General features: G+C 36.7%; 1 protein-coding gene across 1 annotated transcript; it reads right to left on the bottom strand.

Annotated features, from left to right (window-relative positions):
* Positions 1-8,623: 8,623 nt before the first annotated feature.
* Positions 8,624-27,703, bottom strand: LOC127964627 (polypeptide N-acetylgalactosaminyltransferase 5). Its single transcript, XM_052564889.1, has 10 exons — positions 25,693-27,703; positions 25,422-25,588; positions 22,884-23,003; positions 22,225-22,360; positions 21,910-22,029; positions 17,347-17,464; positions 16,646-16,975; positions 16,474-16,554; positions 16,226-16,369; positions 8,624-9,078 (listed from the first exon to the last, which is right to left on the bottom strand). The coding sequence occupies exons 1-10, from the start codon at positions 26,811-26,813 to the stop codon at positions 8,938-8,940; spliced, it is 2,478 nt and encodes an 825-aa protein (XP_052420849.1). The 5' UTR covers positions 26,814-27,703; the 3' UTR covers positions 8,624-8,937.
* Positions 27,704-27,914: the final 211 nt, after the last annotated feature.

The following is a 27,914-nucleotide window of genomic DNA, read 5'->3' as shown; positions in this document are numbered from 1 at the left end:
ATATCAGATCCCTTTCTACAAAAGTGCTTCTTGTAAATAATATGATCACTGGTCATAATTTAGATGTGCTCTGTTTGACAGAAACCTGGCTAAAACCTGATGATTACATTATTTTAAATAAGTCCTCCCCCCAAGATTATGGTTATAAACATGAGCCGCGTCCAAAAGACAAAGGGGGAGGTGTTGCTTCAATTTATAACAATGTTTTCAGGATTTCTCAGAGGGCAGGCTTCAAGTATAATTCGTTTGAAGCAGGGCTGGACTGGTAATCTGGCATACAGGGGCAAATGACCGGTGGGCCGACGCACATAGGGGCCGGTCGATATAATATGATTTTATTTTTTATTTTTTAATTGGCCAAAGACCGGCCCATAAAGCAGGGACAGCGGCCCATTGGTTCATTTTCCATACTGACACTGGGCTGGCCCAATCATCTCTTAACAGGCTCCACCCCCCCCCCCCCCCCGTATCTTGTGTCAGATGCAGTCAGTGGCTCAGAGACAGAAATCTTTAGGATTGAGAAGCAAAAGCAAGGGGGGTGCGGAGAAGTAGCGGGCCAAAAAAATTAAAATTCAACATGTGCAAAAATAACCGACATGTTTACTGCTGTAGCTTCAGTTTCCAAGCCTACAGTAGCTGACGACATTTTACAAAAACAGGTGAATATAGCACATGGAGGTGACTAGCCATGGCAGCAGGTGGAGCAGGAGGAGCAGGTGTCTAATAGTGAAGTCAAGGAGAGACAGAGTGAGCAGGAGAGTGTAATAGAAACGGTAAGCATGGTAGCTACATGATTAAAAGGGAGGGAGTATTAATCAGGGCGGGTGCAGGAGGATAGTGTGATGATTTAACGTTACCTAAATTAATTCATATTATAATAAGACAACATAATCGTTGTCGCTATTATAAAGTTTGTCAGATTGTCACCTACTGCACTAGCCACTCAGCTAAAGTCAAATAACACAGCATGAGATATTTTGCATTGTTTTTGTAGCTAGGTTAGCAGAGTTAACTTATTCAATTGAACTTCGGCTGACTATTCTAATGTTAACCCTTTAAACCCCATAACGGTCATTCAGCCCTTCTCTAGAAAAACTTAAAATAATGCCATTTGATTATTTAAATTATTAATCAAAATGGCTGCGTATGGCTGAGAGAGAGAGTCGCCCACGACGAGTTACACGTTGGAAGAGAGGTAGCTAACACATGATATTTGGGGAATAAAACCCGCCTTGCATTTTGAAAGCTGTATATTTTTGTTTAGCTGTTTATTCAACGAAGTAGATATTTTCTCATGTTTCTAATTAATTTACAATATCATTAATATGCAATATTAATGGTGAGTAATTTGAATATCATATATATTATTAGGATGTTTTGTGTGAGTAATTTGGTAGTATAGTTTCATTTTCTTTTTTTTTATGGGAAGTATCTCAACAATGAGAGCTAAATGTTGTTTGGTGTCATATTAAAGAGGGGTTTGTGCTCTATAAAACAAAGTAGCATATACTTGCAATTGTAAACTAGTTTTTCTGCTGTCTGGTTAATTGAAAAAAAAAAAAAAACATTTCTTTTTAGAATTATCAGAATTCTACATCCATATTCTATTGTGTTCTAAATGATTAACTAGCTTTTATAACATGGAGCACATTGTCCATCTAGAAATCCTGCTCTTCAAGAATACAGGACTATATAACCAAAATGGATTCTTACTAAGTGTACTTTTAATAACTCTTCCAACAATTTAATTATCTCTGTCTCTCTGTCCTTCCTCTATAGTCAAGCCAGGTTTAGTTAGCAGTGGAGGAGAGCAACTTTGATCACCAGGGAGTCAGTCAAGAGATAGTGAGTACACTGGTCCATGGCACTTAGTTCTCAGCTTTGTAGGGGTTTTTGGGAATAGAATGGTAGATATGCATATCTACAGCGACCGCAAGGATGGTGTACTGGTTGGTTGTGTACGACCGATTGTGGTGGGCCAATCTGAGCAAAAATGCCAGGGCCCTTTTTTGTCCCAGTCCAGCCCTGGTTTGAACTAATGGTGCTTCATATAACATTATCCAGAGAAACAAATGTTAATGATAAATCCCCTGTGATGTTTGTACTGGCTACTGTATAAAGGCCACCAGGGCACCATACAGACTGAATTAAAGAGTTTGCTGATTTTACATCTGAGTTACTTCTGGCTGCAGATAAAGTTTTAATAGTTGGTGATTTTAATATCCATGTTGATAATGAAAAAGATGCATTGGGATAAGCATTTATAGACATTCTGAACTTTATTGGGGTTAGACAACACGTCTCAGCACCTACTCATTGTCGAACTCATACTCTAGATTTAATACTGTCACATGGAATTGATGTTGATGGGGTTGAAATTATGCAGCCAAGTGATGATATCTCAGATCAATATTTAGTTTTGGCAAACTTCATATAGCCAAAATTGTAGATTCTGCTTCTTGTTACAAGTATGGTAGAACCATCATTCTACCACAAAAGACTGCTTTTTAAGTTATCTTCCTGATTTATTCAAATTCCTTAGCATATCCAAAACCTCAGAACAACTTGATGATGTAACAGAAACTATGGACTCTCTCTTTTCTAGCACTTTAAATACAGTTGCTCCTTTATGCTTAAGGAAGGTCAAGGAAAACAGCTTGACACCATGGTATAATGAGCATACTCGCACCCTAAAGAGAGCAGCTCGAAAAATGGAGCGCAGCTGGAGGAAAACAAAACTAGAGGTATTTCGTATTGCTTGGCGGGAAAGTAACCTATCCTACAGAAAAGCATTAAAAAATGCTAGATTCAATTATTTTTCTTCTCTTTTAGAAGAAAACAAACATAACCCCAGGTATTTATTTAATACAATGGCTAAATTAACGAAAAATAAAGCCTCAACAAGTGTTGACATTTCCCAACACCACAGCAGTAATGACTTTATGAACTACTTTACTTCTAAAATCGATACTATTAGAGATAAAATTGCAACCATTCATCCATCAGCTACAGTATCGCATCAGACAGTGCACTATAGACCCCCTGAGGAACAGTTCCACTCATTCTCTACTATAGGAGAGGAAGAATTGTATAAACTTATTAAATCATCTAAACCAACATCATGTATGTTAGACCCTATACCATCTAAGCTCCTAAAAGAGGTGCTTTCAGAAGTCATAGATCCTCTTCTGACTATTATTAATTACTCATTGTCATTAGGATATGTACCCAAAACCTTCAAACTGGCTGTTATTAAGCCTCTCATCAAAAAACCACAACCTGACCCCAAATAACTAGTTAATTATAGACCAATCTCGAATCTCCCTTTTCTGTCCAAGATACTAGAAAAGGTGGTATCCTCACAATTATATTTCTTCTTAGAGAAAAATGGTATATGTGAGGATTTCCAGTCAGGATTTAGACCGTATCATAGTACTGAGACTGCTCTCCTTAGAGTTACAAATGATCTGCTTTTATCATCTGATCGTGGGTGTATCTCTCTGTTAGTTTTATTGGATCTTAGTGCTGTGTTTGACACAATTGAGCACAACATTCTTTTGCATAGACTTGAACACTTTGTTGGCATTAATGGAAGTGCATTAGCATGGTTTAAATCATACTTATATGACCGCCATCAGTTCGTAGCAGTGAATGAAGATGTATCATATTGATCACAAGTGCAGTATGGAGTCCCTCAAGGCTCAGTACTAGGGCCGCTACTCTTCACGCTTTATATGTTACCCTTGGGAGATATCATCAGGAAACATGGTGTTAGCTTTCACTGTTATGCTGATGATACTCAGCTCTATATTTCTTCGGGGCCCGGTGAAACACACCAATTTGAAAAACTAATGGAATGCATAGTCGATATAAAAAACTGGTTGACGAGTAATTTCTTACTGTTAAATTCTGAAAAAAAAAAACAGAGGTCTTAATTCTAGGACCTAAAAACTCTGCTTGTAATAACCTAGAACACTGTCTAAGACTTGATGGCTGCTCTGTCAGTTCTTCGTCATCAGTTAGGAACCTAGGTGTGCTATTTGATCGCAATCTTTCCTTATAAAGCCACGTTTCTAGCATTTGTAAAACTGCATTTTTCCATCTCAAAAATATATCTAAATTACGGCCTATTCTCTCAATGTCAAATGCAGAAATGCTAATCCATGCATGTATGACCTCACGGTTAGATTATTGTAATGCTTTATTGGGTGGTTGTTCTGCACGCTTAGTAAACAAAGTACAGCTAGTCCAAAATGCAGCAGCAAGAGTTCTTACTAGAACCAGGAAATATGACCATATCAAACATCGTATAGATTTTAAAATATAACCGGAAACACTTCACATAACACCCGATGTACTTGCTACATCATTAGGAGAATGGCATCTACGCTAATATTTGTCTGTTTCTCTCTTGTTCCGAGGTCACCGTGGCCACCAGATCCAGTCTGTATCAAGATCAGAGGGTCACTGCAGTCACCTGGATCCAGTACGTATCCAGATCAGATGGTGGATCAGCACCTAGAAAGGATCTCTACTGCCCTGAAAGACAGCGGAGACCAGGACAACTAGAGCCCCAGATACAGATTCCCTGTAAAGAACTTGTCTCAGAGGACCACCAGAGCAAGACCACAGGAAACAGATGATTCTTTTGCACAATCTGACTTTGCTGCAGCCTGGAATTGAACTACTGGTTTCGTCTGGTCAGAGGAGAACTGGCCCCCCAACTGAGTCTGGTTTCTCCCAAGGTTTTTTTTCTCCATTCTGTCACCGATGGAGTTTCGGTTCCTTGCCCCTTAGTTGGGGTCACTTCATCTACAGCAATATCGTTGACTTGATTGCAAATAAATGCACAAACACTATTTAAACTGAACAGAGATGACATCACTGAATTCAATGATGAACTGCCTTTATCATTTTGCATTATTGAGACACTGTTTTCCAAATGAATGTTGTTCAGTGCTTTGACGCAATGTATTTTGTTTAAAGCGCTATATAAATTAAGGTGATTGATTGATTGAAGAAGAAAATACTCAGTATACTATGTCTGTCTCCCTCTCTCTCTCATACCCATTTGATACTTTTGTTTATTTGTCTTAAATTATGTCTATTTTAAATTCTAACGGTCTCTTGATTATAATAATTATTTTCAGGCAGGGAGTTCTGATAGGAAGTTAGGAACTGTTGCAAAAGTTATATACTCAGTATACTGTATGTTGATTTGAAGATGCATGTGTTATTATGGTCTAGTATTGTATGTCACATGTTTTGTAGTATAGTATTGACTGATATAATAGTTCTGAACATCCCCTCTTCTCTTCTGCTCCTAGATGATGTACCTCCCAAGAAGAAAACAGCCTTGGACCAGATGTTTGGCGATTTCCACACTGAGAGACCACAGACAACAAAGAACGCAAGGGAGAGAGCTAATGAGGAATTTTTTGAGTACATAGAGAAGGATTCTTAAAGTCTGAGTGGTGTCGTGTTGCAGTGGTGGAAAATCAAAAAAAAACAAGTGGATCTTCCTCTGCTTTCAGCATTGGCAAAGAGCTATCTCTCCATCCCAGCTACAAGCGTTCCCTCTGAAAGAGTGTTTAGCACAGCTGGAGACATAGTTACTGCACAGTGCAGTTTGCTTCATCCTGATCATGTAGATCAACTGATTTTCCCCCCAAAAAACCTTAAAGTAGGACAATTAAGCAAATCTGGTTTACACCAGTCTGTAACTGCCAATACTAGGTTTTCTTCTATATATATAAACATTTTTTTTTACCTGTTTGTTGAATGTTTTTGTTTGTATTGTTTATGTAAAAAACAACAACACCTGCTTTCTGCTCACTGAGTTCAGCCTGCTGAAATCACATTAGCCTGCTGGCAAGTTACAGAACATTTCTTTATTGTTTATCCCTGAGCAGCATTCTATCTGCATGTCTGTTTTTATTTAATCTTTTGGTTTTGTAAATAAACTAATCTTTTGTTTGTAAAAGAGCCATGTGTAAAAAAGTCAGATGGCATTTAAGATACTTTAAGATAAGATTTCTGTCATAACAAAATAAATAAAAGTAAAATATCTACATATTGAATAGTTATTTTTCTCCATTGCATCGTATTACACTGAATCAAATCGTGTTGAATCGAATCGAAATCGTATAACACCGCATCGTAATAGCAGTGAATCACATCGCATTGGTAGCTGCCTTTATGTATCTTTAATGTATCGCATCGTTGGCTATGCATCGAGATGCGTATTGCATCAGTTATGGAGATGCACATCCCTAGTATGCATCAATCAATCAATCAATCACCTTTATTTATATAGTGCTTTAAACAAAATACATTGCGTCAAAGCACTGAACAACATTCATTTGGAAAACAGTGTCTCAATAATGCAAAATGATAGTTAAAGGCAGTTCATCATTGAATTCAGCTATGTCATCTCTGTTCAGTTTAAATAGTGTCTGTGCATTTATTTGCAATCAAGTCAACGATATCGCTGTAGATGAAGTGACCCCAACTAAGCAAGCCAGAGGCGACAGCGGCAAGGAACCGAAACTCCATCTGTGACAGAATGGAGAAAAAAACCTTGGGAGAAACCAGGCTCAGTTGGGGGGCCAGTTCTCCTCTGACCAGACGAAACCAGTAGTTCAATTCCAGGCTGCAGCAAAGTCAGATTGTGCAGAAGAATCATCTGTTTCCTGTGGTCTTGTCCTGGTGCTCCTCTGAGACAAGGTCTTTACAGGGGATCTGTATCTGGGGCTCTAGTTGTCCTGGTCTCCGCTGTCTTTCAGGGCAGTAGAGGTCCTTTCTAGGTGCTGATCCACCATCTGGTCTGGATACGTACTGGATCCGGGCGACTGCAGTGACCCTCTGATCTGGATACGGACTGGATCTGGTGGCTACGGTGACCTCGGAATAAGACAGAAACAGACAAATATTAGCGTAGATGCCATTCTTCTAATGATGTAGAAAGTACGGTGTTATGTGAAGTGTTTCCGGTTCCAGTTTACCTAATTAATGCAGCCTAAAAATCCTTTAATGTATTTGGATATTAAAAGCATATTAGTATGTTATGTGTATGCCAGGTTAAAGAGATGGGTCTTTATTCTAGATTTAAACTGCGAGAGTGTGTCTGCCTCCCGAACAATGTTAGGTAGGTTATTCCAGAGTTTAGGCGCCAAATAGGAAAAGGATCTGCCGCCCGCAGTTGATTTTGATATTCTAGGTATTATCAAATTGCCTGAGTTTTGAGAACGTAGCGGACGTAGAGGAGTATAATGTAAAAGGAGCTCATTCAAATACTGAGGTGCTAAACCATTCAGGGCTTTATAAGTAATAAGCAATATTTTAAAATCTATACGATGTTTGATAGGGAGCCAGTGCAGTGTGGACAGGACCGGGCTAATATGGTCATGCTTCCTGGTTCTAGTAAGAATTCTTGCTGCTGCATTTTGGACTAGCTGTAGTTTGTTTACCAAGCGTGCAGAACAACCACCCAATAAAGCATTACAATAGTCTAACCTTGAAGTCATAAATGCATGGATTAACATTTCTGCATTTGACATTGAGAGCATAGGCCGTAATTTAGATATATTTTTGAGATGGAAAAATGCAGTTTTACAAATGCTAGAAACATGGCTTTCTAAGGAAAGATTGCGATCAAGTAGCACACCTAGGTTCCTACATGATGACGAAGAATTGACAGAGCAACCATCAAGTCTTAGACAGTGTTCTAGGTTATTACAAGCAGAGTTTTAGGCCCTATGATTAACACCTCTGTTTTTTCTGAATTTAGCAGTAAGAAATTACTCGTCATCCAATTTTTTATATCGACTATGCATTCCATTAGTTTTTCAAATTGGTGTGTTTCACCGGGCTGCGAGGAAATATAGAGCTGAGTATCATCAGCATAACAGTGAAAGCTAACACCATGTTTCCTGATGATATCTCCCAAGGGTAACATATAAAGCGTGAAGAGTAGCGGCCCTAGTACTGAGCCTTGAGGTACTCCATACTGCACCTGTGATCGATATGATACTTCTTCATTCACTGCTACGAACTGATGGCGGTCATATAAGTATGATTTAAACCATGCTAATGCACTTCCACTGATGCCAACAAAGTGTTCAAGTCTATGCAAAAGAATGTTGTGGTCAATTGTGTCAAACGCAGCACTAAGATCCAATAAAACTAATAGAGAGATACACCCACGATCAGATGATAAGAGCAGATCATTTGTAACTCTAAGGAGAGCAGTCTCAGTACTATGATACGGTCTAAATCCTGACTGGAAATCCTCACATATACCATTTTTCTCTAAGAAGGAATATAATTGTGAGGATACCACCTTTTCTAGTATCTTGGACAGAAAAGGGAGATTCGAGATTGGTCTATAATTAACAAGTTCTCTGGGGTCAAGTTGTGTTTTTTTTTTTTTTATGAGAGTGAGACAACATCACTCACTTTCCATAATACAATATAAATTGTTTCTTCACTTGCAAATATGTCACAATATGATAGTATAGTTGCTCATTTCATAATGACCTGAACAAGATATAAAAATGAAATCCTTGTGTATACAAGCAGCAATAACTTTATTGTGAAAATATCATAAGGGTACTTCGAAATGTTTATTTATTTATTTATTTTTTGTTGTAGAAATCCTGTGTATCATTTCTTATCCATAGCATTATTTTCCAATCAAATCATAAAATACAAATAACCTTTATTAACAAAAAAAAAGACCTGTTTCCCTAATGTGAACCATAATGATTCAGAATGTCAAAAACCATATCTGTATTGCACAAAGTGCATTAAGTGGACTCTCATCAAACCACACATATGCTATTAAAAAACAAAAACAACAACAAAAACTAAATTACAAATCTATGTACAGAGGTGAAAGTTGTTATGGGCAATAGGTGAGAGATATTCTTGAGCATCTCACTCAGCATAGTAGTGTGTAAACTGCCATTTCTGAAAAGTATTGACAGTATCACAGTCCTTAAGGAAGATGCTGTCAGCTTTAACTCCAGCTTCCAGGCAAATGGGTTGGGAATGACCCTCCATCATCACATGCTCTGTCTAGACATAGAAACAGATGGTAGAATTTGGTCAAACAATGTTTACACATTTAAACTAAGCACAGTTCCTATCTTGATATATGAAATCAAGAATGCAGCTGCACACAATATGATTTATAAGAGAACCTCATACTTTTCATATAAAACCTTGAATGATCAATGTTAAAATATACCACTGAAACATATTTAAGCACCACAGCTGTACTGTGTGTATCACTGTGCAGTGCCAATAGATTATAATAACTAAATCTTTTAGTGGAAAGTGATTTCATTTTCTTCATAACACGTCCTTCATATATTTATTATGTGGTAAAAAAGAGAAACACGGTAATTTGGGGCATGCTTATATATATATATATATGAAATGGTAAGTTTGTTAACACTTAACTTCTACAGTATCTACATTTCAATTAATTATTTGATACAATGCATTTATTGTTTAATACAGCATATATTTTTTACATTGTCCTTATATTTAAAAAATACATGCATGCAATTACATCTGTAATTAATTTCTGTAATTACATTTTTATTTATATGTTTTTCCCATCCCTTACATTTTAATCCACCCTTGAAGGGATACTCCACCCCAAAATGACGTTGCAAACCCATTAAATCTCTGTTCGTCTTCAGAACACAATTTAAGATATTTTGGATGAAAACAAGGAGGCTTGTGACTGTCCCATAGACTGTCCCAAATTACACTGTCAAGGTACAGAAAAGTATGAAAGACATCATCAGAATTGTCCATCTGCCACTAGTGGTTCAACCGTAACATTATGAAGCAAAATTGTATGGTTGTCTATATATTTTATAGTGCTGGCAAAATGAATGATTAATCCAAGCGATTAATCAAAAACTAAAAATGAAACTACCTTCTTGATTGATAGCTTCCTGTATTCGCTACATACATGTGCTATGTCCAGTGGGGGGTGGGGGGGCTAACAAGTTGTTATAGCCTACTTATCACAACATTGTCAATTGCAAACGCTAATTTATTAAAATGTCTTGCTACCGAACTACCTACAATAGCTTAATTTGTGGAGGACGAAGAGAAATCACCCATTTGGTAAATGAGCCAGTAGTGAGAAATAATAACTTTGAAGTAGGGTCCAGTGCCATTTCGATTTTGATTTAAAACAAAAAGGGCCACAAAAAAATAAAAATAAAAAACATTGGATAACATTAAAGAACATTACAAATATTTAAAATAAATTCATAGCCTTTACCTTGGATGCTCTCATTTCCCAAGTTGTGCTTCCCTTACTCTAAGGCTAATAAATGTATTTCACAATCTGGGTCATTATTTAATACAAAACCACACATAATGTTTCTACTGTATCTCTGTCACTCACTCTGATATTTAGTTATGACTGATAAGTTTTGATTAAGAAGTGCTGTCTGTCATAGTCTTTAAGTGGTTCTGTGAATTACTGTATGGTCATTCTTTATAAAGTAGCAACAATGTCATTTGTAAACTACAGTACTGTGCAAAAGTCTTAGACACATTAGTATTTTCACCCCAAAAAAAGGTTTTTAACAAGTTATTTATATATTTTGCTGTATTGTGTCAGTAGGAAATATCAGTTTGCCATTAATTTTAATAATAATCTAGTGCGATTTTGAATGCACAAGCGGTCTGACAACGGCAAAATGAATCTTTGAAAATGTAAACTGATATTTTCTACTGACACACTACAGCCAAATATAGAAATAACTTTTAAGTGAAAATACTAACGTGCCTAAGACTTTTGCACAGTAGCTAGTGTATGTATAAAGTACGTATGAATAAATTAAGCATATTTAAATAAGTGTAATTAAACTATGTGTTCATTCAAATGTGTTAAGGGCTAGATTTTCGCTGGAGGAAACAGCTGTGGTGTGATGAGCGGTGAACAGCGAAAACTTTACAGTAGACGAGAAACCGACTGCTCCCTCGTGACCTTTTGTAAACAGTCTGATGAAGAACACACTGAAAGACGGAGAGGAGACCGGTCTGACACCAGTTTCATATGAAATTTAAGGGGACTGACTCTGAGGCGATGGCGAATTTGTGTGCAGTTTATGGAGCTAAAAGCTATAGCCCCGCTAAAAAAGCCTAGCGACGCCCGTGCTTCTTGTGTACATATCGGAGAACCAGGAAATACATTTCAATCAATCGCTCAGGCATTTTAAAGACACTGAAATTTGCGTCCTTATTCGGTTCGGTGCATACCGGTTCCATACCCAACCCTACTTTTAAGAAATGTATTTTTTGATAAACTAACCCAACACTGGCTATGTCCTTGCAGGAGTGTGATGTGATTTGTGTCATGTGCAGGTACGATGGATCGCATACAAACCGATAGGGTGTCAGAATGGTAGGCTATATGTTTATACTTCTCGTCCAACCACAATCAAATTCACTCCATCCGGATTGCACGATTTATCTGGAAAAGTTTTCTTTTTTTTCTTTTTTTTTTTTATAATGACAAGCCGGAATGAAAACAAGCCGAAATGAAATGGCAGTAAATAAGCTATTTTTAAAATGTAAGGAGTAGAAAGTACAGATACTTGCGTGAAAATGTAAGGAGTAGAAGTAAAAAGTCAGCTGAAAAATAATTACTCAAGTATAGATACCCCAAATTTCTACTTAAGTAAGGTAACAAAGTATTTGTACTTCGTTACTTGACACCTCAATTCAGCAAGGGGAAATAGCCGCAGCCTAAGCTATGAAATAAATTGTATTCTGACATAAAAAAAACAAACAAAAAAAAAAACAGCTTATGTACATTACATGCTTCTCGTGCTGCAGGAAGGGGTTGTATGTATCACAGATTTGTTTAAAGGGGGGCTACAATGGTGTTTCATGGATTCAGAGTTGTTCAGTGTTAAAGAGATGGATTTTCATGCTAAATATGGCCAATTTGGATGAATGGAGATATCTTTGCCGAAAATCGCTGCTAGGGGTGTATGCTTCCCCCATACATTCAAATATTTTCATTAGCAGCTAAAGCAACATGCTTGTTTTATGCTTACTTTCCGAGTTTGGGTGATGCTTCCCCCATAAATATAGTATCAAGCAATATTTCTCATTGCTGGCCATTCAAATTGAATCAGTTGTGTTGGAGAGTTTTGGCATATGGTTGGTGGAGTGTTGCCCAGAACATAACCATACCGCCAACACTAACTGTATGCAATATAATTTTCATAAAATATACCTGACAGAAGTGGTCCCGATTGAATTGTATATTGTCTGTTGAATTTGAATTTTTTATGCATGCTTATGATAGATCACTAGTTAATATCACCTCACTTGTACCATGTTTGGTCTCTATCAAACAGTGTATATTATATGTTGATACCTATGCAACATATTAGTGTTCTAAGAATCTTTACTAGTTTGTATATCAACTTCTGATCCAGTTACATCTGCAAACTGCCATGCTCTCAGACAAACGGTCGTAAAACACCCCGGTATTTCCAACCTCCCACTTGGAATTTCAGCCTTTCTCACTGGACAAGCCCATCCTGAGAGGCGTGAACCTTCTCAGACTTAAAAAGGCTCAGCCAACAGTACCGCCTATGTTTTCTTGTTCTTCTTCTTCTGCCAAGTCTTCTGTGTCTGTGTGGAGAGCCTGAGCTGGTGCAGGCGTGCCCAGTGGGCCCCAACACGTCGCTCAGGCAGTCTGCAGTTCTGTTAGATCCGTTGAATAAGGATGGAAAGAAAACGAGGATGTGAGCTAGAACGCTTCTAAGGACACCCTAAGTTCTTGCCAGGCCTTCGGCCTTGACTTTCCATTTATCAAGATCCTCTGACTTAGAATGTTTCCTTCTCATCACCTAACTTCAATCAACCTACTTTGAGCCCCAGAGTGCATCAGGACTCTCCTTCAAACGTGCGAGATATGTGGGTATCAAACTTAGCCTTATTAATTGATACATTACGTATCATTTGCATCTTTTACAAAGGTGTGTTTGAACTAAGAAACTGATGTTTCCTTAAGGCTGTAGATCTGCTGAAAATCTAATCGTATCATAGCTTCATGTTTTTCTCTTCTCTTTACTGCTTAAACTTTAACCCTTTTTCATATGCCCACTGTATGCGTACCTGTGTGTGTGTGTGCGTGTCTGTTAGACTAGTTTAACTGATTATGTAGCTAATGAAATCTTACTTGTATCAAACTTGAGGTCGTTAATTGTTTGCTCATAACTGGAGTCCCTAATCATGCAGATTTTTGCTACAAGCTCGTAATAATATTGTACAGTAAGAAAGTTATTTTCCTTAGCCAGGAAATTAATGTTCTTACACATTCAGTTGACACAGAGATGCCAGGTAAATACTTTCAGTGGATCTTCTAAATATTTATAATTAATTATAAGTTGTTATAATTAATTACTCATATTGCCCATTTAAGCTGATTCCATAGAATAAAGTTGTTATTTTTGTTTTCTTTGCATACAAAAAGTATTCTCATTGCTTCATAATGTTATGGTTGAACCACTGATGGCAAATGGACTACTCTGATGATGTCTTTCATATTTTTCTCTACCTTGACAGTGTTATATACTTGGCAGTCTATGGGACAGTCACAGGCCTCCCGGTTTGCATCCAAAATATCTTAAATTGAGTTCTGGAGACAAACAACGTTTTATTATGGGTTTGGAACAACATGGGGGTTTAGTGATTAATGACAACATTTTCACTTTGGTTTGGAGTATCCCTTTAAACCAACCAATACCACCAAATCTTTCCCTAACCTTACCCCATCACACCTCACTAACAGTAAATGTTTTTTTTTTACCTCATTTTACCTTTTTTTAATGTATAGTAGCCTAAGTAAATAGTAGTTAAAGCCATCTAATATAAAGGGATTATTATTATGGGATTATTATATTTATTTTCTTTAGCATATTTTGATCATAAAATTTGGTCTGACTTTCATCTAAGTTACGGATAAAGACAAACAACCTGATTAACCAATAACACAATTTTTTTATTTATTTATACATTTTTATCTGAGACATTTAGTGATCAATAACAGAGCAGGAAGAAAAAAGTAAGTAATACTCTGTTATGACTTCTTCAAAAGCTAAGTCAAGCTAGTCAGTAAATGAAACTGAAAATATGGGTTGCACAGGTGCACTGCTCTTTAAATAAAGAAACACAAAGCCTGGCTACTGACAATCTGGTCTTCTTATTTAGTGTGAACCATGTCTTGATCTAAATAGCTTAAAATGCAAATACATGAAGATGGGAAAGGCTTTAGGAAAGCATTGCTAAATACCTGGGTATTCAAGAATCTTCAAGTGACCATGTCTACAAATGTAAAAATTCTGGACTGTTGCTACAACAAAAGACCCCCTGAAAACTCTACAATAAGCAAAACTCTTTTTTTATGTAATCTACTATCAGAAAGATGGTGAATAATGCTGTTCAGTCATGTTCAGAAAAAACAAACAAAAAAAAAACAAAACGAATTGAAGCATGTCTTCCGTTTGCCCAAGACCACATGGATGTTCCACAACACTTCTGAGAAAATATTCCATGGGCAGATGAGGAAAAAGTTATCAATTTTGTCAAAATTGCACAATGTTTTGTTTAAAGGAAAAAGTGCATCAACCCTGCAATTCCAAAACCTGGAGGGAGTATCATGGTTTAACACTGCTTTGCTGCATAAGGGTCTTAAGCACTTATGTGGTGGGCCTAGGAGGGAGATGCAGGAAAACTGAAACTACCACGCCAATCCCTCAGTGGGTTAGGGCCATGCACCACCACCCACAGAACCAAGAATTAACTTTCAATCTGTCAGTCCTTTCCGTGTCCTAGTTGGGCGAGGCTACCCATGTTGAGTCTAATTAAGATGCATGCTCCACTCCTGGTGGATCCTTTCCATTAAATGTAATCTTTGCAACCATACTCCCTTCATAACCCAGACCTACATAGTTCCACGAAGCTGGCAAGTGGGTTTACTGGAATAACTTTGACGGAAAGTAGGTTCAGCATTGCTTACAGTCTGAAATGCGACAGTATCTGATCATCTTCGAACCTCCCTCTTATAAAGAGTATCAATACATTTTACAGGAGAATGTCAGGAGTTAATACGCTTCGGAGAGGCTTTGTGATGCAACATGACGAGGCCAAAAATAACACAAGTTATACCAAATAAAGAGTGGCTGAATGTGCATTTTTCCTGAGCACTGGTTTTAAGCCAATTTTAGATGCTGTGGCATAACCTTAACTTATAATTGTGAGTTAAATAAAGATCCAACTACATCTTATGAATAATGCAGAAACTTATATACAGGTGCATCTAAAAACAAATTAGAATATCGTGAGAAAGATTTTTATTTTTTTATTTTTGGTAACATTTCAAAAAGGACACTTTAATACATTGTAAAATGTGTTTCTTGTTTTTAATTTTGATGATTAGAGTTTACAGCTCAAGGAAGTAAAAAAAAAATAACAAAGAAAAAAAACAACTAACACTAGCTTTTCTAATCTTTTTGTATTATATCTATTTGTTTTCTTTTTATTTATTATACAATTAACAAAACCAACAAAATACCTCAAACACTAGCTTGCTCTATTCTTTTTCTATTCTTACTGTTATACTGCATTAAGATAACTGAGACTTGTTATGGCACTTGCATATCATTGATATTTTGTTAATTTTGATTGCTTCCATCGTCCTCATTTGTAAGTTGCTTTGAATAAAAGGCCTCAATTAACTAATTTGCCGCTTATTATTAGTTTATAAGGTAGTTGTTCAGTTTAGGGTATTGGGTAGGATTATGGATGTCATGCATTATATGTACTTTATAAGCACTAATAAACAGCTAATATGTTAATAATAGGCATGCTATTAAGCAACTAGTGATTAGTGAGAATTGGACCCTATACTAAAGTGTTACCGAATAAAAACATCTGCTAAATGTAAATGTAACGTATACATTGACAGTTTCAGATCAGTGTCCTTCATTTAAATTAAGCTTAACACTAACATGAACCATAACTAAAAGAGAAGCAAATGATCACATTTCTGATAAAATATTTGTAAAAATCATTTTTGTGTTATTTAATATTTCCTGTCCCACCATTTACATCATCTATTGTTTAATTTATCAGTTTTACTATGCCTAGAGATTAGATTTTGTGCTATACTTACCAAACCTTTACCAGACTTGTGCATCCAGCGGAGATGTGGCTTTGTGCTGTCACACGGTTCCATGATAATCTGTTTTTCCTGAGGAGCCAAACAGGAAGTGTTCTGTCGAACCATCCTTAACCAGGTGTAGCTGAAGTGTTGACTCTGCGAGACATGAGAAAACAGAAACAATTTTTATGATGCAGTGTTTTTAATGAATGCAGCAGAGCGGAATATACATGTACATGATATTTCTGACTTGGATTTACCTTATTTGTGAGATCACACTTATCAAAAAATAAAATGTCTTTTTCAAACACCAAACATTTTCTGGTTCCAACATTGAAAATCTATAGAAAAAAAATATGTTTGTAAGATTAGTAACAGAATAATTAGTTGTGTAAATTACAGTGGTGAAAAGTTTATTTATTTTCTACCTACCAGCCCTTCTGCTTTGACCAGAGGGGCGTCAAGGTCTGGGTAGACATTCTCCAAGTACCATTTAAAGCTTTTACACTGTAGTTTTTTTCTCAGCTCAATCTGTTCTGTCAGGTTTCCTATATCAGTCACACGTTTGTCCAGCAGATGATGGTAGCCATGGCCATAAAACAGCTCTTTATAGTCATCCAGCCACACCTCTGCAACCCTGGCCAGGTTTCTCTCGACTGTCTTCACACGATCTTTAGGGAACTTGTAAGGGTTATCACCACGGAAGATGTGGCCGACACGTGAGCAGGGGATGATTTCAATCTCACCTCCACACATCCAGATCTACAACACAAATATCACATTACCTTTTGCCACTGTACACAATTATTTCATAATGGCTCAAACTTTTAAAAGGACTCATATTAAATGTTAATTTAGGATACATAAACTATTAACAAAAAAGTGAGATGTTATGCTGTTTGCCCTAAATGCACGTAAGCTTGATTTACTGAAGAAAAGCTTAAAAGTGGTCTGCTTTTGACTCGCATATTCTTTCACACACCATCCTAACAGTGTGTACCCTGAATCGTTAAAATGTTTATTCATAGTACAATGTACTAATGGTTTTATAAAAGTAAAAAAAAATGTATGATCCCTTGAAATTGCTGGTTAAAGATTATTTGACCCTGCAAATAAACATTTGGGTTATTTACCTTAAAAGAGATTTCCATATTTTCTCCACCCCATACATCCAGGCCTGGATCATATGCCCCCAGTTCATAGAAATAGCTCTTGTCAATAGAGAAAAGACCCCCTGCCATAACAGGACACCTGTGCAACAACAACAACAACAACAAAAAACCTGTCACCTTGAACTGCACTTTGGATTTAGATATTTTATTACATATTACAACAAACATATTATAACCTATATTTAGACCTATAAGTACACTGTTGTTAGGATGTCAAAAGGTTTATATATAGTAGTTTCAAACAGAGCTGAATAATTGAGCACAGTATATCATTGTACAAATATCAAATGTTGGGGGAGACAATTTAGCCCTTTGAAATTAGTGAGATCAGTGTCAATGTCTATGGTGGTTACAGCCCTGATTTTTTCTGCTTTTCATATCAATCAATGGTTCACAGCAAAGAGAAAAGGTGCACAATATCTACATTTAAAAATGACTGATAATCACACAATTAAAAATATCTGCCAGCAGCAATTATCAGGATCCAAGCACCAACGACTCATACAACAATGATACAGTGGACCGGTCTCTTTTCTTAAAGTGTCTCTTTACAGAAGTATTATAGTTTTAAATTAATATAGACAAATCATTTTAATTTCATTAGGAAATAAAATGATCTGTAAGCTTTCTGAAGATTTTTTTTTTTTTTGCAAACTGACTATATTAAACTCTTTCAAACTATATAAAATAACATTATTATATAATATTTGCTTAACCGTTTTATATTTGAATCTCTAAGACCTAAAAATAATTATTATCCTATGCCTCCCTCTGGTGGACAATATTAGTATTACAGCCTTCATTAATGTCACCTTATATTGAAAAAAGGACTAATACTTTAGTTACCCTCTGTATTGTTTATTGTTAGTTAACATTAGTTATATATATACACTAATGCAAACTACACTTTGTTTTGACAACTTTTTGTCAGGGGCATCTCCAGATGGTGGATACCATTTATTTTATTAATTCAAAATGGTGGAACACTTCATGCCAATAAATAAAAACATGATTAAATGATGGAATTGAAAGAGAGTTTTATAACATCGTGCTGATAATGTTTCTTTAGTCCTTCGGCAATCCTACAGCCTGAACCACTGTAGGCAAACCACTCTTACAGATTGGTGCCGAAACCTTATAGATTACTGTTCAGTCTGACAACATACAAATTATCTCCTCAGGGATAGAAAGGAAAACCTCTAAAGAAAGTGACTCATTGTTTGCTCAATGGAGCAAAAAGGAGCCTACCTTGTGCAAACTCAAGAAGGATTATATAGATACTAGATCTTCAGATGATGAAATGTTCAATTGGTGGGACATAATTGTTAAACATCAAAATAAATCAAAACATGGTGAAATAACAGAGGCTTTAAACTTTATAAGCTGTACTCGGCTACGATTTATTGACACATGTCTTCAAGTATAGATGCTAATTGTAAAGAACTGCATTATAAAAATGCAGAAATACAATTGTCAGAGGATTTGGGATCTTCAGTCACAGCTAGATAAATTACTAGCTGAACAGTAAGCTCTGAAGTGATAAATGTAAAAATCACAAGGCCACCATTGCAGATCTTAAGGCTAAGCTAAATGCACAAGAGTTCATATCTCCCAAAACGCTTAACAGTGATGGGGCTAAAAAGCATGTTCACTTCTTGGAAGAGACTTGCTGTGATGATTCTAGAACTTTTAGTTCAGAGGAAGCATGTGCTACTGCTCAAGAAAGTGTGCTGATTTCAGTTATTAAGAGGATTCAGAAAATCCTCAAACTTCAGGAGAACACAGCACACAACCCTGTGTCAAAGATAGCAGGTTTTGTAGTTCCTGTCACAAAATAGGCCATACAGAGGAAAAATGCTGGTCAATGGGTAGGGGTAGACCTCCACCTTATTTTCAGAAAGATAGGAAACCACTTTCTAAAGGTGGATATCAATGCTCATTTGCAGGTAAAACTCTTACGGAGTTGACTGCATTGTTCATGCAAGGCCTTCAGCTACTGACTTCACTTGCTAGTGGGTTAGCAGCTTAATAGCAATGTGTTTAATATTTCAATAATCCTGTTTGTATTTTCGAATTTGTAATAGTGTTTAAGACATTGTGCACATAGATCACACAGTACAGTTGTTTGTGTAACTACATGTGCACAAAGACTAGTTGAGTTTATTCTTTTAAAATACATGAATGCTTTACTGTAAGTGTGTGAAACACTTAGGTTGTAGATGCTAGGTGCATTTTAGACCATGTGTCTTGTTTGAAATTGGAATAACTGTAATACTGGAATTGTCTAGCAATTTCAAGTTGCATGTGTGTCTATGCTAAGTTTGTTTGTCTCCTGAGTGGTACGCTCTGCTATTTTCCATATAGCTGCAGTTAAGCCATGTACAGGAGCATAGAATTGCTATGTGGCCACAATGTGATTCACAATTGTCTTAACAATGAAAATGCTTTCCTCACAACAAAATCTAATACCTCAGAATTGTGCATGTCATCATGCCCTTAACAAAACATTGGTATGGAAGCACTTTGAGCCAAGCTGGCTCACTGTTACTACAGGACTAAATTTGCATCACAATTGTAAAACTTCCTTGTCTTTGTTTGGAGCATGATCACACAGACACATAGCCTCTGCTAAATATAGACACATGTATAAAACCCTTTGATTTTCACACACAGGATCAAATCTGTTTAGTTTGGGTTTACCTAATCACTTAGTCTTTATCTTACCAAGTTTGAGATATAAATTAGTATTTCTCATTCTTCCCTAAGTACAAACATTTTAATTGATATATCATGTAATTAATTTGATTTCAGTTTCTTTGTATGTTGTCCATTTCAGTAACAACAATGAACATTTTAATTCCTGTATTTGGTTCGATCTGATCACATCAAACCTGTGACCAGTGACAAATGCAATGCATACTTCTGTTTGTTGTGCCATATAATCTTTTTTAATCACAGGATCCCTGTTACATGAATCCTGTTACATGAATCCACATCCCATGTTCTGCTCCTTTCACACTGCACGTCGGACCCGGCATGTTGCCGGAACATTTCCAGGTTGCCTTCTGTGTGAAAGCAAACACGTCCCGGGATCGATTTCGGCATTGTACCTGGGTCGGGGACCTAGTAACATTGCCGGTTTCAACCCGGGACGAGCGTGTGTGAACAAAAGCCAGATCTAATGCCGTGTCGTAGTGATGACGCACGATATCTCGACTCTTTTACCGGCTGTTTTGAAGGAAGCTACATTTTTCTTTAACCTGCCAAATTTTGTGATGGTCTGTCATTCAAATTTTATGTAATAAGGTGATTCATTTTGATTGGCTGCTGATGGCTGTTTGTTTGTTTATTCAAATAAAATTGGAGAAACTTCAGTAACACTTATTTTCAATGGTTCCTTTTGAACATTCGGTAACACTTTAGAATAAGGTTCCATTAGTTAATGTTAGTTAACTACTTTCGTTAACATGAACGAAGCAAGAACAATCCCTCTACAGCATTTATAAGTCTTAGTTCATGTTAATTTCAACATTTACTAATGCATTATTTAAATCAAACTTGTTAACATTAGTTAATGCACTGTGAATTACCATGAACTAACAATGAATAACTGTATTTGCATTAACTAACATTAACGAAGATTAATAAATACAGTAATAAATGTATTATTCATTGTTTGTTCATGTTAATTAATAAATGTATTAATGTGTTAATGAACTAACATTAACTAATGGAACCTTATTCTAAAGTTTTACCGAACATTCTGTTGACATTAAGTAATGTTGCACCTACATTTCAACTAACTCTCATTAGAGTATTAGTAGACTAAATAAAGACTAATAAATAGTTTTATATCGGTTAACTCTTTATTGTGACTGTCGCCCAACAGACATGCTACTGACTCGAAGTAATTTTGCAAGTACATCAACTTATTCTAACCCTAACACCGCTAACACTTAATATTCAACTGTTTAGCCCCATTCACAGTACAAGAGACAAACAACGACAAAACGGTGCAATCCCATTCATTTCAATTCACAGTGGATGATGGCGATGGATAGGGCGTGTCCAGCGACACGACAAAGTTCAGAAACCTTCAACTTTATGCAAATGAAGAGTTACTTTTGGGAGCGACAGCCAATAGAAAGAACACAGCACTCCCTATGATCGTTCTCCACTAAGCTCAGCAGTGACGGAAAGATGGAGGAGAGGCTAATCCTTGCCTTCATCATTAATTTTTGTTTTCATGTATGGATGCAATTTATATTTATATATTATATATAGTCTTTTGCCTCCAGAATGTTTGTATTTCACTGTCAACATGAAAATGCCCACTAGGGACCTCAACAAAAGTCAGTGCTAGTGTGTAAATGCAGCTTTTGTATAACACTCTCTAAAATACAGCATAAAAAAACACTTGTCAGCTTTGGTAACCTGCAAAAAGTACAACTAAATCAATCAGTATATATATATATATATATATATATATATACATACATGTGTATGCCATTTTGATGACGTTACCTAATGGGGTCTGAATCCTTGATTTGATTCTTTCTAATATATTCCTCTGGTAGTGCACTCCAGCCAAACACCAGCGGCCATCTGAAAATGCCTCTTTGGAAGTTATCAACAAGCATGTAACTGCGTAGACAAAAAATAAATTAATACATTTTAGTGCATGAATTTCAACAAATCAGTGCAGCAGTGGAGGAATGATACACCAGAAAGGGCAAATTTAGTCTCACAGGGACATGGATATGCGCTATAGTAATGTGCCATGTACAAAATGGGGAGCACAGCATTTATTTAATTGCATGACTGAATATACTTCATTACCTCATGTCCTTATCACTGATGACCTCAATAACAGGACAGACCACTTTTTTGCGGTCCAGGTAAACTCTTTCTAACAGTGGCTCCAGCCAACCCACATTACACTCAACGTGAGAGTCCAGGAATGTCAACACTTCACCTGCAGATAAAACAACATATGCTGAAACAACCAATATGGCCATACACTAAAACAATATGCATATTATACAACAGAGATGCAAGATAACAGATGTCCATTCTATGTATTCCAAACAGATTCAATTAAAGGAGTGTCATTTTGACACAGTGGACCCAGGTTCGAATACGCCTTTCGGCAAACTTTTTTAGGTAGGAGGGCTTTTTTGTCCCAGTAAGGTGGCATCCATTTAATAATTTGAATTAAAAATAGACTCAGCAAGTTATTATTGCAAACTGTTTTCTAATGTACTACAATACTGAGGTCTATTTGCAAAAATTTGTATAAATAGCTGAAAATCCTTAAATTTCAACAATATAAATAGAATCTATAGCTATTTGCACAGTGTAAAAAGCATACATCGCCAAGAAAATATGGTATTTATGCAATTTATTTAGCAAATAGCTGCTGCCTTAAATTAAGCACAGATCCATGGATTGAAACCTTGCCACTACACTGAACTGAATCGAATGTGAGTGTACAGTACCAGTAGCAGAGGCAGCCCCTGCGATTCTGGCTCTGATTAGGCCTTGTCTCTCTTTCAGACGGATGATTCGTACTTTAGGGAATTGAGACATATAAACATCCAACTGCTCCTTCAAGTAGTCTACAATAGAAGCAGAAATACATTTTAGTCATAGAGAAACAAAAATACAGAAAAGTCTGTCAATTAGAGGTACTTTTCTTTCTTTTATGCAAAAATGCATAAAAAAGACTGTTCAGACTTTTTAACTTCCATTAAAAAAATAACCCCCCCCCCCACTCATTTTCTTTCTTTCTTTCTTTCTTTCTTTCTTTCTTTCTTTCTTTCTTTCTTTCTTTCTTTCTTTCTTTCTTTCTTTCTTCATATTTGGTATCAGCGGTGCTTTCCTTTACCATGCCATACCATTCTTTACCATAACAGCATACAGTGTCAAATTGTAATATTAAAAAAACCTTCTCAAAACATTTGCATTTATGTTCTATTCAATTATTTTGATACAATTTGTATAGTGCTTTTTGCACATTATATTTAGGAGTAGGTTATTAGTGGTGACTATGGCAGAAATGTACAGTAAGAATCATGCAGTTTATTATCAAACAGACAGTGAACACTATTAACTGCAATGATTATATGTTGCAATTAAACTTTGCGATTAAGTTTTCTTTGTTGTTCCAGGGTAAGCATCGTTTGAGGTCTTCTGGGGGGTTGCCACGATCTCTTCTCCAGTGTTTGGTCATCTCAGATCATCCAAACACATTTAACTGTGTTTCAGTCCTTGTCTCAGATAACCACCATGACTAGACCACAGGAAACAGATGATTCTTCTGCACAATCTGACTTTGCTGCAGCCTGGAATTGAACTTCTGGTTTCGTCTGGTCAGAGGAGAACTGGCCCCCCAACTGAGCCTGGTTTCTCCCAAGATTTTTTTCTCCATTCTGTCACCGATGGAGTTTCAGTTCCTTGCCGCTGTTGACTCTGGCTTGCTTAGTTGAGGACACTTAAATTACAGCGATACTGCTGACTTGATTACAAATGATTGCAGAGATACTATTTAAACTGAACAGAGCTGGATTATAACATCACTGAATTCAATGATGAATTGCCTTTAACTGTCATTTAGCATTAATGACATTGTTTTCCTAATTAATATTGTTCAGTTGATTTAAAGCACTATATAAATAAAGGTGACTTAACTTGACTTCAATGCAAGAATACATTCAATGTGTATTCCAAATGTCCCCAAGATCCTCTTGAAGAATGATGACAATCCATACTTTTATTTTTATTTTAGGACTTATGTATTTTAATAGATTGAGCAAGTACAGTTTGAAAAAGATTTACTTTTCAAGATTTTGAGTGGGCCAAGAAGTACATTATTGAAGAATTAACCACCTACCATATGGATATCTGTTAAACATAAGCTTGTCTCTGACAACATTTACCTCATTATTTAGTGCTGCTCATTTGGTTTGTATCAACCAAACTGAATTTTAAAACTATATGTAAATGTCTCTTCCACCCACAATACCCATAGCTGAAGTGCCCTTAAGTAAGGCACTGAACCCCCAAATTGCTCCCCAGGTGCTGGAAAAAATAGCTTCCCACTGCTCTGTGTTACCATAGGTTACCATACTTGGCAAATGTCACGACATTCACTTTTTCACTTTCACTTTAAGCTTTTAACTATTAAACCCTGTCAATGAACTCACTTGATTAAAGGGGTCATATGATGCCGCTAAAAAGAACATTATTTTAGTGCATTTGTTTAATGAAATGTGTTTATGCGGTTTAAGGTAAAAAAAAATAAAAAAAATTTCTCCTCTATGCCCCACCTTCTGAAACATGTTGATTTTTAAAAGGCTCATTGGCCTGAAAAGCGAGGCGTGCTCTGATTGGCCAGCTATCCAGTGCATTGTGTTCTAGTCGTGTCCTCTTTTGGAAGGCCAAACAAAGAAGTTTCGCTCTCTCATCGAAACATTGTCACACACCGCGGCCTTGAACGGAGGACGGCGGTTTCTACAAAGGAGCGTCCATTGGGTTTGTGGCAACCACATGTGATGACCCCAGGCTGGACTCCACTTCGTCCACGGTAAAAGCCGATCCGGCAAAGTTGATGTATTTCCTCAGCGACCAGCACGGATTGGCTCCAGGCATCACAAAGCGGATATCATCTTCTTTTGGAAGGTGAAACAAAGTAGTTTTGCTTTCGCAGTGAAAAACACAGCATCTATACAACATGGCGGTGGCAACAACAATACTACAACGAGAATAAAAGGTACGCCTTCTTTCTTTGCATGAACATCATTATGCATTATGCAAATCTTCCCACACAGTGACGTAGAGATGTGGGGGTGTGTTAGAATGAGCCTTAATGTTTATAAAGAATATCTCTTTGGATTTGAGTCTTTAGTCTTTGCAAAATTACAGGTCTTCTTTATGCACCAAGACCATGTAACACTCCAAAGAGAAAGGAAAAATTTGAATTGCATCATATGACCCCTTTAAATAATTTCTTTAAAATGAAGGCAAAGCCCTCGAACCTTTGGAGCTGCAGTCGTCCACCAGAATGATCTCTTTGAGCAGGTGTGGAGGAGACCTGTTGAGTACACTGTGCACCGAGCGTAGCAGAGTGGACCAAACTTCGTCCACAAAACAGAAGATTACACTGGTACTGGGCAGGTCATCATGAACGATGTTTTCCGAACATCTAAACGACAAAGGAGATGGAGGTGTTACACATATCTTGCCATAACAGAAAATGTGTCATTAGCTGCAGGACTACAGCAAAAATAATCTATGGTTCAAACTCACATTTGAGGTCTGGTGTCTGGGATGGCTCTGTCTAGTGGTATCTGTTCACTCAGGAATACATTAAAAAATCCTTCACTCCAGCGTCTTCGACTCTCCAGTTCTTTATCTCTGGGAACTCTTGCAGGCTGGCCAAACTGTCCGACTGCCCTGGGATCTCTGGGCCTGTCTGTCACATCTAGGGCCATAACCTTATGATGCCCTCCTGACCTCCTCACCTGAACACTTGTAGAATGCGGTACTCTGTATGCCTCCTCAGCTGGGTTCTGATCCTTAAGTTCACTTGGTTTTTGAATAATATCTGGTTTTGTTTTGTTGAAAGTATTGCCATGTTTTTCTGAATTTTCAATAATGTTCTTTGGTTTATCACCATCTGCTGGTTTCAACAATTCATTACTCAAGTTCCTTTGCAAACCCGCATCTACATGTACTTCATTATTTGGCATCACTACTGTGCCATTAATATTATGTACTTTCTTCACACTGTCTTCTTTAAATGCAGGAGGATGCATTTTCTCCTGGACAGTAGGCAGTGCTTTAGTAAGTATATGTGCTTTGATATCTAAATTTGCGTCTGCCTGTTCATTAAAAGCAGCCTTTATTTTGTTTATCTTTGTGGTTATATTCTTCACTTTGACATTAATAACTGTTTTTGTCTTGTTTATTTTTTCAGGGATGCTAATAATTGTTCCCTTCGCAAGTGAATTCACAATTAGATTCACTTTACTTTGGTTAATTACCTCATTTTGTTTCACAAAAGACTTGTCAGCCATAGACATTGGATTCAAACGTTTGTCTTGTTTTAACTCCACTTGATTTGTGGGCCTCGCCATTGGCCTCTTTCTGTAAACTTTATCAACTTTCCGTTCAAAGCGGTTGCTGTTTTTTAAAAACTCCTTTGTGTCTATGTTTACATTTTGCAGTGGTTGTTTGAGCACATCCTTTACATTGTCTTTCCTCCTTCCCTGTTTTAGTTCAATCTCTCTCTGTTTGAGATCCGGATTCAAATCACTGATGAAAGATATCCGCAATGCTGCGATGTCAAAAAGGAGCCATATTACAGACGCGATAAACACAAAAGCCAAGACCCTCCCACTGCCCCTTAAATACTTCCTAAATTTCATTATTTTAGTACTATTAATTATTTTCAAGTATTTTCAGTTCACGCTCAGTTCGGTTCTCAAAGAGAGTGAATCCACATTCTTGAAAATGACTACCTGAATATTAAAAAGTCGTAAACAAATTATAAACAGAGATATGACTTATGTTAAGTATGTTAAGTTACATTAAGGAACAAACGCAGTGGTCTAAAATGTAATCAGCTTTTGACAACATCAGAGAATCCGCGAACGTTGCATGAAATTACCAGCAGAACTAAAACGAAACCACTCACTGTGGTCACTATGGTTACAATGGTTATTTACGTTATCGCGATAATAAAAACGGGATTTGATTGTGGTTTACCTGGACTTACAGAGACGACGTTTATTACCCTCGAGACTACTGTAAATAGCCAACATGAGAGCAGAAAACTTTTTAGAGAATGCTGTTAATGCCAAACACTGAGTATGTGAATGTAACCACAGAAGAGCATCCCGAACTCAGAAACGACTGCGTGGCAAAAATTTCTTCCGTATGACCTAAACTAAACTCCTGGCAAACTTCCGCGGTTTTACACTCACAGACATACAGGATTAGACACAGAATATATTAATATTAGAGCTTCCGTTTTTAAATGACACTCTGAAATAGTCGCGTTAAAGTTCCTTGTTGAGATCGGAGTAGCAAAGTTTGTCATCACTCACGTGCTGCCCCTGTCCTTTCAAATGAATGTTTCTGCACTCGATTTTATATTCCGACAGATTCACTTCTATAGTTCTCCGGCCATACTTCTGAGTACACACACACACCGTTGTGTTCATTTCGTCCTCTGGGTTTAAGACATCCTACTTTAAATCCGCAGTTCCTGCTGGCGTTTTGAACATCAGACCTGCCCTGTTTTACACGTACCCACACTTAGCCTATGTGACGACGTGTCAGTATTTAGAGCGATCATTTGGACGCAACAAATTCAATTTATTTAATTTATTTATTTATTGTGCATGGCATATTATATATATATATATATATATATATATATATATATATATATATATATATATATATATATATATATATATATATATATATATATATATTCTTAGAACACATTTTTTTAAATAGAT

The sequence above is a fragment of the Carassius gibelio genome, chromosome B9 (assembly GCF_023724105.1).
Source record: "Carassius gibelio isolate Cgi1373 ecotype wild population from Czech Republic chromosome B9, carGib1.2-hapl.c, whole genome shotgun sequence".
Lineage (NCBI taxonomy): Eukaryota > Metazoa > Chordata > Actinopteri > Cypriniformes > Cyprinidae > Carassius > Carassius gibelio.
The sequence above is the reverse complement of the archived record's forward strand: the minus strand, read 5'-3'. Positions and strand labels throughout refer to the sequence as shown.